Source organism: Salvelinus namaycush, chromosome 16 (genome assembly GCF_016432855.1).
Source record: "Salvelinus namaycush isolate Seneca chromosome 16, SaNama_1.0, whole genome shotgun sequence".
Classification (NCBI taxonomy): domain Eukaryota; kingdom Metazoa; phylum Chordata; class Actinopteri; order Salmoniformes; family Salmonidae; genus Salvelinus; species Salvelinus namaycush.
This window is the reverse complement of record NC_052322.1, coordinates 5,593,221-5,607,470: the sequence shown is the minus strand read 5'-3', so window position 1 is coordinate 5,607,470 and position 14,250 is coordinate 5,593,221. Positions and strand designations below refer to the sequence as shown.

Sequence of the window (14,250 nt, the reverse complement as noted above, 5' to 3'; positions counted from 1 at the left end):
AATACAACACAATTTAACTCAACTCAATTCAACACAACACAAAGGAAGTAGATTTGCCTTTGGCCTCAAAAGGAACATATGTGGAAGTCTGTTATGATGGTTTTGCAAACTACTTTGAGAGCAATGGACAATATATTCAAAAATGTGCCAGCACTATTGAGAAAAACGGTATCTCGTGTGTCTGGTTTATGTGTAATGTGCCAACAGGCGCAAGATGACGATGCAGAGGGGCCCAACAATGTCATTGAGTACTCCATCATGAAGACAGACCCGGAAAACATCTTCGACATCAACGCAGACACGGGCGAGATCAAGCTCAAGTCCTACATCAAGTCTATGGACATCGTCCAGAACATCACCAAACAGAATGACTGTACCTGGTCTGTGGTGGTCCAGGCCCAAGACAGAGGATCGCCCTCCTTCAGCACCACCACGGTGGTCAAGATAGACATCACAGAGGCGGTAAGAGACAGTGGGAACATCTCCAATGACACCTATTTCATTTTAAAGGGATGAAATTAAACTTGGAATATGCACATGTAACTCAGTTTTTTTGTGTAGATGATGCATTAATGGAGATTTAGAATGCAATGGGAGATTTGCACGAAAGTCTCAAGTTAGGACTTGTCTCTGGCACACTTTAGTGGCTCTGGTCAAAAGTGGTGCATAGTTGCTTTTAGTCAAAAGTAGTGCACTATGGGCCTCCAGAGTGGTGCAGAGGTCTAAGGCACTGCATCGCAGTGCTAGAGGCGTCACTACAGACCCGGGTTCGATCCCAGGCTGTGTCACAACCAGCCGAGACCGGGAGACCCATGAGGAGGCGCACAATTGTCCCAGCATCGTCTGGGTTAGGGGAGGTTTGACATTGCACTCTAGTGACTCCCGTGGCGGGCTTACTTCGGTCGCCAGATGTACGGTGTTTCCTCCGACACAATGGTGTGGCTGGCTTCCATGTTAAGCGAGCAGTGTGTCAAGAAACAGTGCGGCTTGATAGGGCAAAAGTCATGAATGGGGCATAATAGTGGTTTTGGTAAAAAAAATTGTGCATGGGAAATGGATAACGTTACAATAAAATTGTAAATTAAAACAGCTAGATAGCTTACTTACAGAACATCTATGCACACATACTTTAGCTATCTAGCTAACAGTTTTGGCTAACTGCCGGGTGAAACAATTCACTTAGTTAGTGATCGGCTATGAAAAACCAACTGACATTTACTCCTGAGGTGCTGACTTGTTGCACCCTCGACAACAACTGTGATTATTATTATTTGACCATGCTGGTCATTTATGAACATTTGAACATCTTGGCCATGTTCTGTTATAATCTCCACCCGGCACAGCCAGAAGAGGACTGGCCACCCCTCATTGCCTGGTTCCTCTCTAGGTTTCTTCCTAGGTTCTGGCCTTTCTAGGGAGTTTTTCCTAGCCAAAGTGCTTCTACACCTGCATTGCTTGCTGTTTGGGGTTTTAGGCTGGGTTTCTGTACAGCACTTTGATATATCAGCTGATGTAAGAAGGGCTATAAAATACATTTGATTTGAAATTTGATTTAGTTAGCTACCGCACCACTCTTTGCTAGCAAAAGTATTGCTGCCTCCAAAACTGATAAGGTGGCTCCACTAATGTTTACATTTCGACGTATGTGACATATCCTCATTCCAAGCATACTACTAATACTATCTTTGGGAGCCTCATGTGGGATGCTCACTGCTTGAGTAACCCAATAAGTTTTGATGCAGTCTTTTTCAGATAAAAGGTTGAACTCAATGCGACAGAGGCATTGAGCCATGGGTTTTAGTTTGATCAAATCTCCACTAGTTAGCTATCCCCCTAGCTAGCTGGGAAACACAACACCACACACAGCTCAAACTGACTCACACGCTCACTATATGCTATAACTATGTAATAACCAGGGCATAGAGATTTTCCTGGTCAGACCACGTGCTTAGGAAAAACTCTCGGCCCTAGTGATCACAAATAGTTGAAGCTGCTCAATAGAACAATCCAACTGAACACAGAAATCCAAACCCACTATATCTGTTTTTTTCCGTTTTTTTTAGGTTTCCACCTTGAAACATCCCTAAACTATTCCCGAAATTATCTAAACTCCTCTAAATGCCAATTTTGTATTTTCAGGTCAAATCCAGATTTTTCTCCTACTTCCTGAGCCTCAAGAAGCATCCCGCAGCTGTGTTTGGGATTTGTTTTAGTGTTGTCACCTTCACCATTGCAACGACTGTCCTCATTTCCACCCTCATTTACTGCAACACTTTGAAAAAGTCTGTTGTTCAACCTCAGGGCAAGATCAGAAAGATTATACGGAGGCCTGTATAATGCCATAAACAAAGCTTGCCTTGAGATCATCCAGCAGTCTTGGTGTCCCCCCATATCATTACACTAAGACTCTTACTGTTTGTATGTTGTCTTGGAAGGACACCTGTATTTGTAGCTGGTCATTGTACCATAGCGCATGATTTGTGTCTGTGAAAGAGTACAGGAGCACAATAGAATATTTTGATCACTCATTTGAAATGAAATGGAAATCCATGATAAACGTTATGGATGAACTGTAAACTCATAACATTTCATTTGCAATTGTGACGCTGCATGGTCTCAGTTAATAATGGGTGCCCCATCTAATCCTTCTGATCTTGTCTCAATCAAAAAAACAGTCAATGGGGCAGGAATTATCATTCCAGACAAACTCAGACTAGTATTTTGCAGATCCACGTTTTGCAGACAGATTGTGTTTGCACTGACCAAGCGTCGGTAGACGTATTTGGGGATTTGTTATTCTAATGTAGTGTAATGTTTTCACACTGTGTAGCTAGCTTAACACATGTGTGGATTTGGCTGTGGTGGTCTGGCAGTTTAAATGTATTGTAATACACTTGGTGTCCCAAATTTCCATAGCCAAATGGCAACACACACAGAACCACGTAAGGTAATAACAACTAGGATTTTCCCATGTATACTTGCAGTCTCCCATTTCAGTCCAATGGACATGACTGTGTCTCTCTGTGCTCTTTTACAGACTCAACTCAGGGGCCCTTTGGCATCCTTTTTCGTGCAGAGTAGAGACAAGCCTTTGCACATCTTAGCCATGATCGCTGGTGTCATTAGTCTCATGGTTGTGGTGACAGTCTCCATCTCCACCATCATGTTCATGCGCAACAAAAAGTCCAACAGGATCCTGCCCCACCGCCGCATCCGGAGGCGAAACAAACCACCCGTGACCTTCAAGTTCCCGAACCCTGGAGAGAAACTCCTAATCCAAGAACCAGAGGTCATGGTGGGGGACAACATCAGCTGTAGCAACTGTAACATAGCGAGAGGACACTCTCTGCCTCCAAACCACAACATGAATGTGGTGACTGGACACCATTGGTCTCCAAACCACAATGTGAGCATGGTGAGTGGACGACATTGGCCACCACCACCACCACCGCCCAATGCCCCTGCCCTTCCCCCACTGCTCCTTGGAGGGAGGCCAGGGGACAGACAGTGGGTGGTACCGACGGTATTGGGCACAGTAGCACAGATCAAGCCTAAGAGGAACAGGAACAGACCAGTTGACAGTGTGAACGCAGCACTGGTGTCTGAGCTCAAAATTAGACTGGACCAGAGGAGGTTGGCAAACTGCTTTTAGGAGAGCGAGAGAGTGAGTGTGTGTGTCTGCTTGTGAGTATTGGTGAGTGGGAGTCATGATACTCAATGAAAGATATAATTCATACAGCAACTTTCAAAGTGCTTTACATTGTGTGTGTAGAAGTCAAACACCAATGTGTAGAAGTCATCAGCTGTTGTTTTTTTTTATTGACAAAAACGTGATCGTCTGTGCATGCGTGTCTTTGGTTCAAAGTCTGTTCAAATCAAAGTTTATTGGTTGCGTACACATACTTGCAAATGTTATCACAGGTGCAGCGAAATGCTCACATTTCTAGCTCCAACAGTGCAGTAATATTTAGTAATACAATAACAATACACACATAATCTAAAACAAAACCAACAAACAATTAGAAAGTTCATATTATGGACTGGTGAATCTCTGATGCATTCCTTCTGTTCTTAGTAATTTCAGGTTCTTATAGCTTACGTGATGAAGTCATGGACTAGATCTCAGGACAAGGCTGTTATTTGGCTTCTGTCCAAGCTCCTTACAAGAGCTTTTATGACACTTAACCTGACTAAAGGGATCAGTGGAGAGAGGTGAACTCGTCTGATCACCTGACAAAGAAGATCAACAAGCCAACTGCTTGGGAGTCAAGCAAAATGCATCTGAACACGTTAAGGCAGGCACGTTTTGGGGTAAACCAATCACATTGCTGATAATTTGTCACATCTGCCATCTAATTTCATCTGTTTGTGTGGTGCATCTCTTTCCAATTGGATTCTCATTTACAGCCCAAAGACAAAACAAAACATATGTAAATATAAGGAGTAGAGGAAATTGTGGATTGTAAAACCAAACCAGACATATTCCTTGTATGTGCATCCACTTACATCTTGAGCCAGCCTTTTAAAGCAATAATTGCATATGTCCTTTAACAACTGTCTAGGGGTTAGAGATAAATATGGGATTGGCCAAAGGGATCCAAGGACCAGGATGGTGGTGTTGCCGAGGAAAAGTTTGGGTATTTACTGTAAGGTGGCTAAAGGATTAGGTTTATTACCTTACTAATCACTCTGGAACAGTGTTATTCACTGCCCTCTCCTGGAGAAGAAAAGGAAGAATCTATTAACCCTTTGACGCATACAATCACACATTTGCGATCATTGTTGACTGGTCCCTGCAGCGTACCATCGTAAATATGCGATTGGAATAGTAACAACAGAACGTAGCTATGATAAAACAAACACGTCTAAACAGCATTGTCTGAAAAGCATCGACACAATGTTTTGTTTTGATGGGAAATAAAGCTCTTCACAACTTTATTCCTCAATTACACCTTTTATTGTAAAAGATAAATACGAATTTCGTCATCCAAACAACACACGGAACACATCCACACCCAAACTCATTGCATAAACCAATTTAAATAACATGTTGCCCTGACAATAAAATACACATAAGTTAACGACTTAACAGCTAGATTTGTTTACAATGTACCACATCTCTGGTGAGCACAAGGGAGAAATGTAATATTGTTTAGAAAAGAGATCCGTGTCAGCTAAGCTAAGAGCAGCCATGTTTGTTTGTTTCCAAGCGAAAACTCCCTAATCACAGAAAGTCATTCACTAAAAGATGCAAATAAACAAAGTCAAAGATGGCAGCGCCCATTGCCTGAAGAATATTAACTTAGTTTGGCCACTTTTTGGATATTACAAATCTCCGAAGTACTTGTTACAGTGTACACAAGAACCGGAGCACATGACTTGACAAGTCGTTTACCATTTTTTACTTTATTAAAAAGCAAGTAAGATCATCACACCAAATACAAGTCTACTGCCTAGCTGAACCATAGCTATACAGGGATAAAGCCATTTTAGGGGGTTTTGTGGAGAGGGGGGTTAATTTCATTTGTGGGGGGGTTTCAAGTCCATGGGGGGTAGAAATGTCGATTCAACTAGGAAGTCCAACTCAGGAACTCGTGCCTCTTTCTAGAGCTACGACATTCCGACTTGAATATCACTGATGTTATGATTTGACCGTGTTTTTCCAAGTTCCCAGTTGTTTTGAAAGCACCATAAATCAGTCGAGTGAACTATCCCTTCACCTAGTTTTTTATAGCATCTTTGGTCTAACAGATGCTTACATGACAACCAGAATGCATTGTATAATGTCAACAGGTGCATTCGGGAAGTATTCAGACCCCTTGACTTTTTAAAAACATTTTGTTACGTTACAACCTTATTCTAAAATGGATTATATAGATTTACACACAATACCCCATAACGGCAAAGCGAAGACAGGTTTTTAATCTACATTTTTGCAATTAAAAATAAAATAAAAACTTATTTACATAAATGTTCAGACCCTTTGCTATGAGACTCAAAATTGAGCTCAGGTGCATCCTGTTTCCATTGATCACCATTGAGATGTTTCTACAACTTGATTGGAGTCCACCTGTGGTAAATTCAATTTATTGGACATGATTTGGAAAGGCACACACTTGTCTATATAAGGCCCCACAGTTTGACAGTGCATGTCAGAGCAAAAACCAAAACATGAGGTCGAAGGTCGAAGGAATTGTCCGTAGGGCTCCGAGACAGGATTGTGCCGAGGCAAAGATCTGGGGTAGGGTACCAAAAAATGTCTGCAGCATTGAAGGTCCCCAAGAACACAGTGGCCTCCATCATTCTTAAATGGAAGAAGTTTGGAACCATCCAATACTCTTCCTAGAGCTGGCCACCCAGCCAAACTGTGCAATCGGGGGAGAAGGGCCTTTGTCAGGGAGGTGACCAAGAACAGGATGGTCACTCTGACAGACTTCCTCTGTGGAGAAGGGAGAACCTTCCAGAAGGACAACCATCTCTGCAGCACTCCATCTCTGCAGCTGTCACACCCTGGCCTTAGTATTCTTTGTTTCTGTAATATTTTGGTTAGGTCAGGGTGTGACAGGGGGGATGTTTTGTATGTTTTGGGTGGTTGTATTGTATAGGGGGTTTTGTTGAGTGTATGGGGTTGGGTTTAGTATAGTTGTCTAGGCAAGTCTATGGTTGCCTGAATGGTTCTCAATCAGAGACAGCTGTCATTCATTGTCTCTGATTGGGAGCCATATTTAAGGCAGCCATAGACAGTAGGCTTTCGTGGGTAATTGTCTATGTCTAACGTTAGTAGCTGTGTGTGCACTTTCGTTTGTAGCTTCACGTTCGTGGTTTATTGTTTTTGTATAGTGTTCGTTTCATCTTCGTCTCTAATAAAAGAAGATGTATTCATATCACTCTGCGTTTTGGTCCGATCCATGCTCCTCCTCAGACGAGGAGGAGAACGAACGTGACAGAATTACCCACCATACCAGGACCAAGCAGCGTGATAAGCAGCAGCAGGAGTTGCGATCGCAGGATTTCTGGACATGGGAGGAAATACTGGACGGTAAAGGACCCTGGGCACAACCTGGAGAATATCGCCGCCCTCGTGAAGAGCTGGAGGCAGCTAAAGCCGAGAGGCGGTGGTATGAGGAGGCAACACGGAAGCGAAGCTGGAAGCCTGTGAGTCAAGCCCAAAAATTTCTTGGGGGGGGGGAGGCTACAACGGAGTGTGGCGAAGTCAGGTAGGAGACCTGCGCCAACTCCCCGAGCTTACCGTGGGAAGCGAGAGTACAGGCAGACACCGTGTTATGCGGTAGAGCGCATGGTGTCTCCTGTACGTGTGCATAGCCCGGTGCGGGTTATTCCACCTCCCCGCACTGGCAGGGCTAGATTGAGTATTGAGCCAGGTGCCATGAAGCCGGCTCAACGCGTCTGGTCTCCAGTGCGTCTCCTCGGGCCGGCATACATGGCACCAGCCTTACACATGGTGTCCCCGGTTCGCCTACACAGCCCAGTGCGGGTTATTCCACCTCCCCGCATTGGTCGGGCGACGGGGAGCATACAACCAGGTAAGGTTGGGCAGGCTCAGTGCTCAAGAAAGCCAGTACGCCTGCACGGTCCGGTATTTCCGGTACCACGCACCAGGCCTACTGTGCGCCTCAGCCGGCCAGAGTCTGCCGTCTGCCCAGTGCCGCCTGCACTGTCCGTCTGCCCAGTGCCGCCTGCACTGTCCGTCTGCCCAGTGCCGCCTGCACTGTCCGTCTGCCCAGAGCCGTCAGAGCTGCCCGTCTGCCCAGAGCCGTCAGAGCTGCCCGTCTGCCCAGAGCCGTCAGAGCTGCCCGTCTGCCCAGAGCCGTCAGAGCTGCCCGTCTGCCCAGAGCCGTCAGAGCTGCCCGTCTGCCCAGAGCCGTCCGTCTGCCCAGAGCCGTCAGAGCTGCCCGTCTGCCCAGAGCCGTCAGAGCTGCCCGTCTGCCCAGAGCCGTCAGAGCTGCCCGTCTGCCCAGAGCCGTCAGAGCTGCCCGTCTGCCCAGAGCCGTCAGAGCTGCACGTCTGTCCCGAGCCGTCAGAGCTGCCCCTCAGTCCGGAGCTGCCCCTCAGTCCGGAGCTGCCCCTCAGTCCGGAGCTGCCCCTCCGTCCAGTGGCGCCCTCTGGGATGGTATTCAGTCCGGGACTCGCCGTTCCAGAGGCGCCACCAAAGCGGTTAGTGACTATGGTGGAGGGGGGTCCACGTCCCGCACCCGAGCCGCCACCATAGGACCCTCCCCTTCTGTGTCAGGTTTTGCGGCCGGAGTCCGCACCTTTGGGGGGGGGTACTGTCACACCCTGGCCTTAGTATTCTTTGTTTCTGTAATATTTTGGTTAGGTCAGGGTGTGACAGGGGGGATGTTTTGTATGTTTTGTCTCGTCTTGGGTGGTTGTATTGTATAGGGGGTTTTGTTGAGTGTATGGGGTTGGGTTTAGTATAGTTGTCTAGGCAAGTCTATGGTTGCCTGAATGGTTCTCAATCAGAGACAGCTGTCATTCATTGTCTCTGATTGGGAGCCATATTTAAGGCAGCCATAGACAGTAGGCTTTCGTGGGTAATTGTCTATGTCTAACGTTAGTAGCTGTGTGTGCACTTTCGTTTGTAGCTTCACGTTCGTGGTTTATTGTTTTTGTATAGTGTTCGTTTCATCTTCGTCTCTAATAAAAGAAGATGTATTCATATCACTCTGCGTTTTGGTCCGATCCATGCTCCTCCTCAGACGAGGAGGAGAACGAACGTGACAGCAGCACTCCACCAATCAGGCCTTTATGGTAGAGTTGCCAGACGGAAGCCACTCCTCAGTAAAAGGCACATGACAGTGCGCTTAGAGTTTGCCAAAAGACACCAAAAGTCTCTCAGACCATGAGAAACAAGATTCTCTGGTCTGATGGAACCAAGATTGAACTCCTTGGCCTGAATGCCAAGCGTCACGTCTGGAGGAAACCTGGCACCATCCCTATGGAGAAGCATGGTGGTGGCAGCATCATGCTGTGGTGATGTTTTTCAGCAGGGACTGGGAAACTGGTCAGGATCAAGGGAAAGATGAACATATGTCTTACAATGAACTACAAATTATCCTACACAAACCTGTGGAATCACCTGGCAGCAGACCATCTCCACTTCGATTAGCATTGTCTCAAAATGCCCACAGGTACACCTACATAAAGAAAATCAACATCAGACGAAAAACAGCATGCGCAATAAAAACCTGTTTTTTCTTTGTCATTATGGGGTATTGTGTGTAGATTAATGAGGGGGGGAAAACGATTAAATACATTTTAAAATAAGGCTGTAACGTAACAAAAAAAAGTCAAGGGGTCTGAATGCTTTCCGAATGCACTGTAGTTTGCAAATAGCTTAGCATTAGATCATCATAATCAGTACGACCTTCAAAAACTTATTTTACTCACGTGTCCATTACAATCTATGCAAGAATCAGAATGCATGATTTGTCACCAGTGCTTGAAAACATGTGAATCCGACATATGTCCAAAGTTATTATTTGTAAGTAAAACAACAGAGAAGGAAGGCAATGCGGGCGCCAGCCAGATAATGTGCAAGGGGGAAAATGGGGAAAGAGTTTGAGTTCATGCAAGATCTGTTCTGACTAGAGATGCGCAATGTCTTCATACTTTATCTGGGGAAGGGGAATATTAACCCAACACCATATGGTGTCCATCCTATCCCATTTTTTATGATTTTTAAAAATAAATTAAAAAAACATTTAAAATAAGACAAGTTAGACTAAAAGAAAACAAAAGGGGAATGGTGGTTTCAAAATAAAAAATACGCATAAGACACTGTGTTTTAATTTATCCACCCCAAAGAGAAAGGAGTATCAAAGGTTAGAGACTAGGGTTAGGGCCCTTGATCCAAAGGTTAAGGTTAGAGTTAGAATAAGGCTTAGAGTTACGGTTTAGGGGGCTTTTCACTAATGCCAGAAGGTGGATTAGGGTTAGAGGACAGGATGCGGAGGTTAACGTTAGGGTTAGGATGAAGGTTAAGGTTAGGGTTAGAATGAGGGTTAGAGTTACGGTTTAGGGGGCTATTCACCTAATGCCAGAAGGTGGATTAGGGTTAGAGGACAGGATGCGGAGGTTAACGTTAGGGTTAGATTGAAGGTTAAGGTTAGAATGAGGGTTAGAGTTACGGTTTAGGGGGCTATTCACCTAATGCCAGAAGGTGGGTTAGAGGACAGGATGCAGAGGTTAAGGTTAGGATGAGGGTTAGGAGCTAAAATTAGAGGTAGGGGTTAGAGTTAAGATTAGATTCCTAATCAACAGAGCCCAAGAGGCGCGCAGTGGTCCCATATGAGGAGTCATTTGTCACTGTGGTAGGAAGACCCTCCCCCAAGACCATGCAGTGTCTGAAGAAATTAAATATAAAAACAAAAAGGAAAATAAGTGCTGAAAGTCTTAAATGAGGGCATCAGTAGTAATAAGCACTGTATGCCCTAAACAGGGTATAGGTATTCAAACAATCCAACCTCAAAGTTGTCAAATATTATAAGTGCTATGGGCCTGTCCAGGGGCCTTATTAAGAATCCTATGTGATATTGTCCCCAAACGCAAGGTTGTAAAAAGGAGGAAGTCATGCATTTCAAGATGAACACAAAACCAAACAAAATTTCTATTTAAACATTCTTAAATAAATATTTATTATTTTACTCTTTCAAGCACTGCATGGTTCATGTGGTCTTATCCTTGTTATTTAATTAATGTACCCCAGTGTAAAAGGTGTACAATTCATGTACCACAGTGTTTACTGTGGTCCCTCATTACGCCACCAGATAGTAAGTATACTCTATATTTCCATTTTCTGTGGATCAAAGACTATTAAAATCGCCCTTCTCAGATGTTCCCTTACAAGTGTTCCAATTAGATATGCTCTAAATATACATATTATATTTCAAACAAGGTGTTAATATTAGACTTTTCCAGTCCGATGTAACCAATTGGATTTAGGAAGATAGCTATTGTGAACCCTATCACATTTTTTACAACCAATAAAGTCAATTTTGAGGTAAGTTCATTTTGTCCTACAGGATCAATGATATTCAACAGGATGTGGAGATTTAGGGTTAGGATGAGGGTTAAGGTTAGAGGCTAAAGTCAGAGGTAGGGATTAGAGTTAAGGTTAGGATGAGGGTTAGGGTTAGAAACCAAAAGCTAAAGGTAGGGTTAGGGTTAGGTAAGGGGAAAAGAAGCTGTTACCCACAGGGAGTACAGAGTGCACATAGACAATTACCCCCCTCATTTTATGAGTCTCTAGTTAAACCCCGGTATAATTGTAATGCATTCTAAAAATAGGTGAGGTGGTCCCAGAACCCTGAAAACTTCCAACCAGAATAAAGGGTAGTCCATTTTGCTAATGGTCACTAGACAGCATAAATTCCCATCAACAGCGCAGCAAGTGCCTTTCACTTGGCGCAAAATATATATTTTAAAAATATTTTTTCCTTTGGGGGGAAATGATCCAGCATTTTACCAGTACTCTCCCCATGCTCTAATTTTTTTTTTTTTTTTTTTAACCAGGCAAGTCAGTTAAGAACAAATTCTTATTTACAATGACGGCCTAGGAACAGTGGCTGCCTTGTTCAGGGGAAGAACAACATATTTTTACCTTGTCAGCTCGGAGTTTCGATCTAGCAACCTTTCGGTTACTGGCCCTATGCTCTAACCTCTAGGCTACCTGTCGCCCCATCATGACCTGGTGCATAGCATTTAACATGTATAAGATTTAACTAGACAAAAATTGATTTTAGTTGGGAGGAGATTACACCAACAACACCAATCCTCAAAACATTTAGATCCTCATATAAATGGATAAATAAATTTCCAGAAAATCACATTGTAGGATTTTGAAGTAATTCATTTGCATTTTATTGCATGACATAAGTATTTGATACATCAGAAAAACAGAACTTAATATTTGGTACAGAAACCTTTGTTTACAATTACAGAGATCATACGTTTCCTGTAGTTCTTGACCAGGTTTGCACACACTGCAGCAGGGATTTTGGCCCACTCCTCCATACAGACCTTCTCCAGATCCTTCAGGTTTCGGGGCTGTCGCTGAGCAATACGGACTTTCAGCTCCCTCCAAAGATTTTCTATTGGGTTCAGGTCTGGAGACTGGCTAGGCCACTCCAGGACCTTGAGATGCTTCCACTCCTTAGTTGTCCTGGCTGTGTGTTTCGGGTCGTTGTCATGCTGGAAGACCCAGCCACGACCCATCTTTCAATGCTCTTACTGAGGGAAGGAGGTTGTTGGCCAAGATCTCGCGATACATGGCCCCATCCATCCTCCCCTCAATACGGTGCAGTCGTCCTGTCCCCTTTGCAGAAAAGCATCCCCAAAGAATGATGTTTCCACCTCCATGCTTCACGGTTGGGATGGTGTTCTTGTGGTTGTACTCATCCTTCTTCTTCCTCCAAACACGGCGAGTGGAGTTTAGACCAAAAAGCTCTATTTTTGTCTCATCAGACCACATGACCTTCTCCCATTCCTCCTCTGGATCATCCAGATGGTCATTGGCAAACTTCAGACGGGCCGCTAGCGGAACCCCGTTCCCAGACAGGTTAAGGAGTCCGACGAGAAGGAAATCCTGCTTTCACTGGAACAGGCCCAGATCCACGCATTTTGTGTGAAGAAAAGATGCTGGAAAAGGGGACACAGAGCGGGCATCCTTCTGAGAATCGAGCGAGTAAACTCCCACTGCCTTCCATTCTTCTTGCTAACGTGCAATCATTAGAAAATAAAATTGATGACCTACGATTAAGATAATCCTACCAACGGGACATGAAAAACTGTAACACATGTTTCACCGTTTCACTGGCTGAATGAAGATATGGACAATATAGAGCTAGCGGGATTTTCCATGCACAGGCAAAACAAAGACTCTGGTAAGACGAGGGGTGGGGGTGGGGGTATTTTTGTCAATAACAGCTGGTGCGCCATGTCTAATATTAAATAAGTCTCGAGGTATTGCTCGCCTGCGGTAGAGTACCTTATGATAACCTGTAGACCACACTATCTACCAAGAGAGTTCTCATCTGTATTATTCGTAGCCGTATATTTACCACCACAAAATGAAGCTGGCACAAAGACCAACTCTATCATGCCATAAGCAAAGAAGAAAATACTCACCCAGAAGTGGCACTCCAAAATAGAGATGCTAGTTCTAGGTCCCAAGAAACAAAGAGATCTTCTGTTGAATCTGACAATTATTCTTGATGGTTGTACAGTCATCTCAAATAAAACTGAAGGACCTCGGCGTTACTCTGGACCCTGATCTATCTTTTGACGAACATATCAAGACCGTTTCAAGGACAGCTTTTTTCCATCTATGTAACATTGCAAAAATCTGTATGTTTCTGTCCAAAAATTATGCAGAAAAATGAATCCATGCTTCTGTCACTTCTACGTTAGACTACTGCAACGCTCTACTTTCCTGCTACCCGGATAAAGCAATAAGTAAACTTCAGTTCGTGCTAAACACAGCTGCTAGAATCTTGACTAGAACCCGAAAATTTGAACACATTATTCCAGTGCTAGCCTCTCTACACTGGCTTCCTGTTAAGGCTAGGGCTGATTTCAAGGTTTGACTGCTAACCTACAAAGCATTACATGGGCTTGCTCCTACCCATCTCCCCGATTTGGTCCTGCCGTGCATACCTACACGTACGTTACGGTGCGCGATGTCTAATGTCTAGGCACGACAAACCCTTTTCCCCCTCAGGAGACTGAAAAGATTTGGCATGGGTCCCCAGATCCTCAAAAGGTTCTACAGCTGCACCATCGAGAGCATCCTGACCGCTGCATCACCGCCTGGCTCGGCATCTGACCATAAGGCGCTACAGAGGGTAGTGCATACGGCCCAGTACATCACTGGGGCAAAGCTTCCTGCCATCCAGGACCTACATAATAGGCGGTGTCAGAGGAAAGCCCATTAAATTGTCAGAGACTCCAGTCACACAAGTTATAGACTGATTTCTCTGCTACCGCACGGCAAGAGGTACCGGAGCACCAAGTCTAGGACCAAAAGGCTCCTCAAAAGCTTCTACCCCCAAGCCATAACACTGCTGAACAATTCATAAAATCACCACCAGACAATTTACATTGACCCCCCCCCCCCCCCCTCCTTTTTGTACACTGCTGCTACTCGCTGTTTGTTACCTATGCATAGTCACTTAGCCCCCACCTACATGTACAGATTACCTCAACTAGCCTGTACAGGGGGCTAGCACA

General features: G+C 44.6%; 1 protein-coding gene across 1 annotated transcript in view; it reads left to right on the top strand.

Annotated features, from left to right (window-relative positions):
• LOC120060862 (cadherin-related family member 1-like) overlaps positions 1-3,652 on the top strand; it is a 95,228-nt gene extending 91,576 nt beyond the window's left edge. The window contains exons 16-17 of the mRNA XM_039010273.1: positions 208-462; positions 3,038-3,652. Coding sequence (XP_038866201.1) covers positions 208-462; positions 3,038-3,652 — 870 coding nt within the window. The remainder of the gene's footprint in view (positions 1-207; positions 463-3,037) is intronic.
• Positions 3,653-14,250: the final 10,598 nt, after the last annotated feature.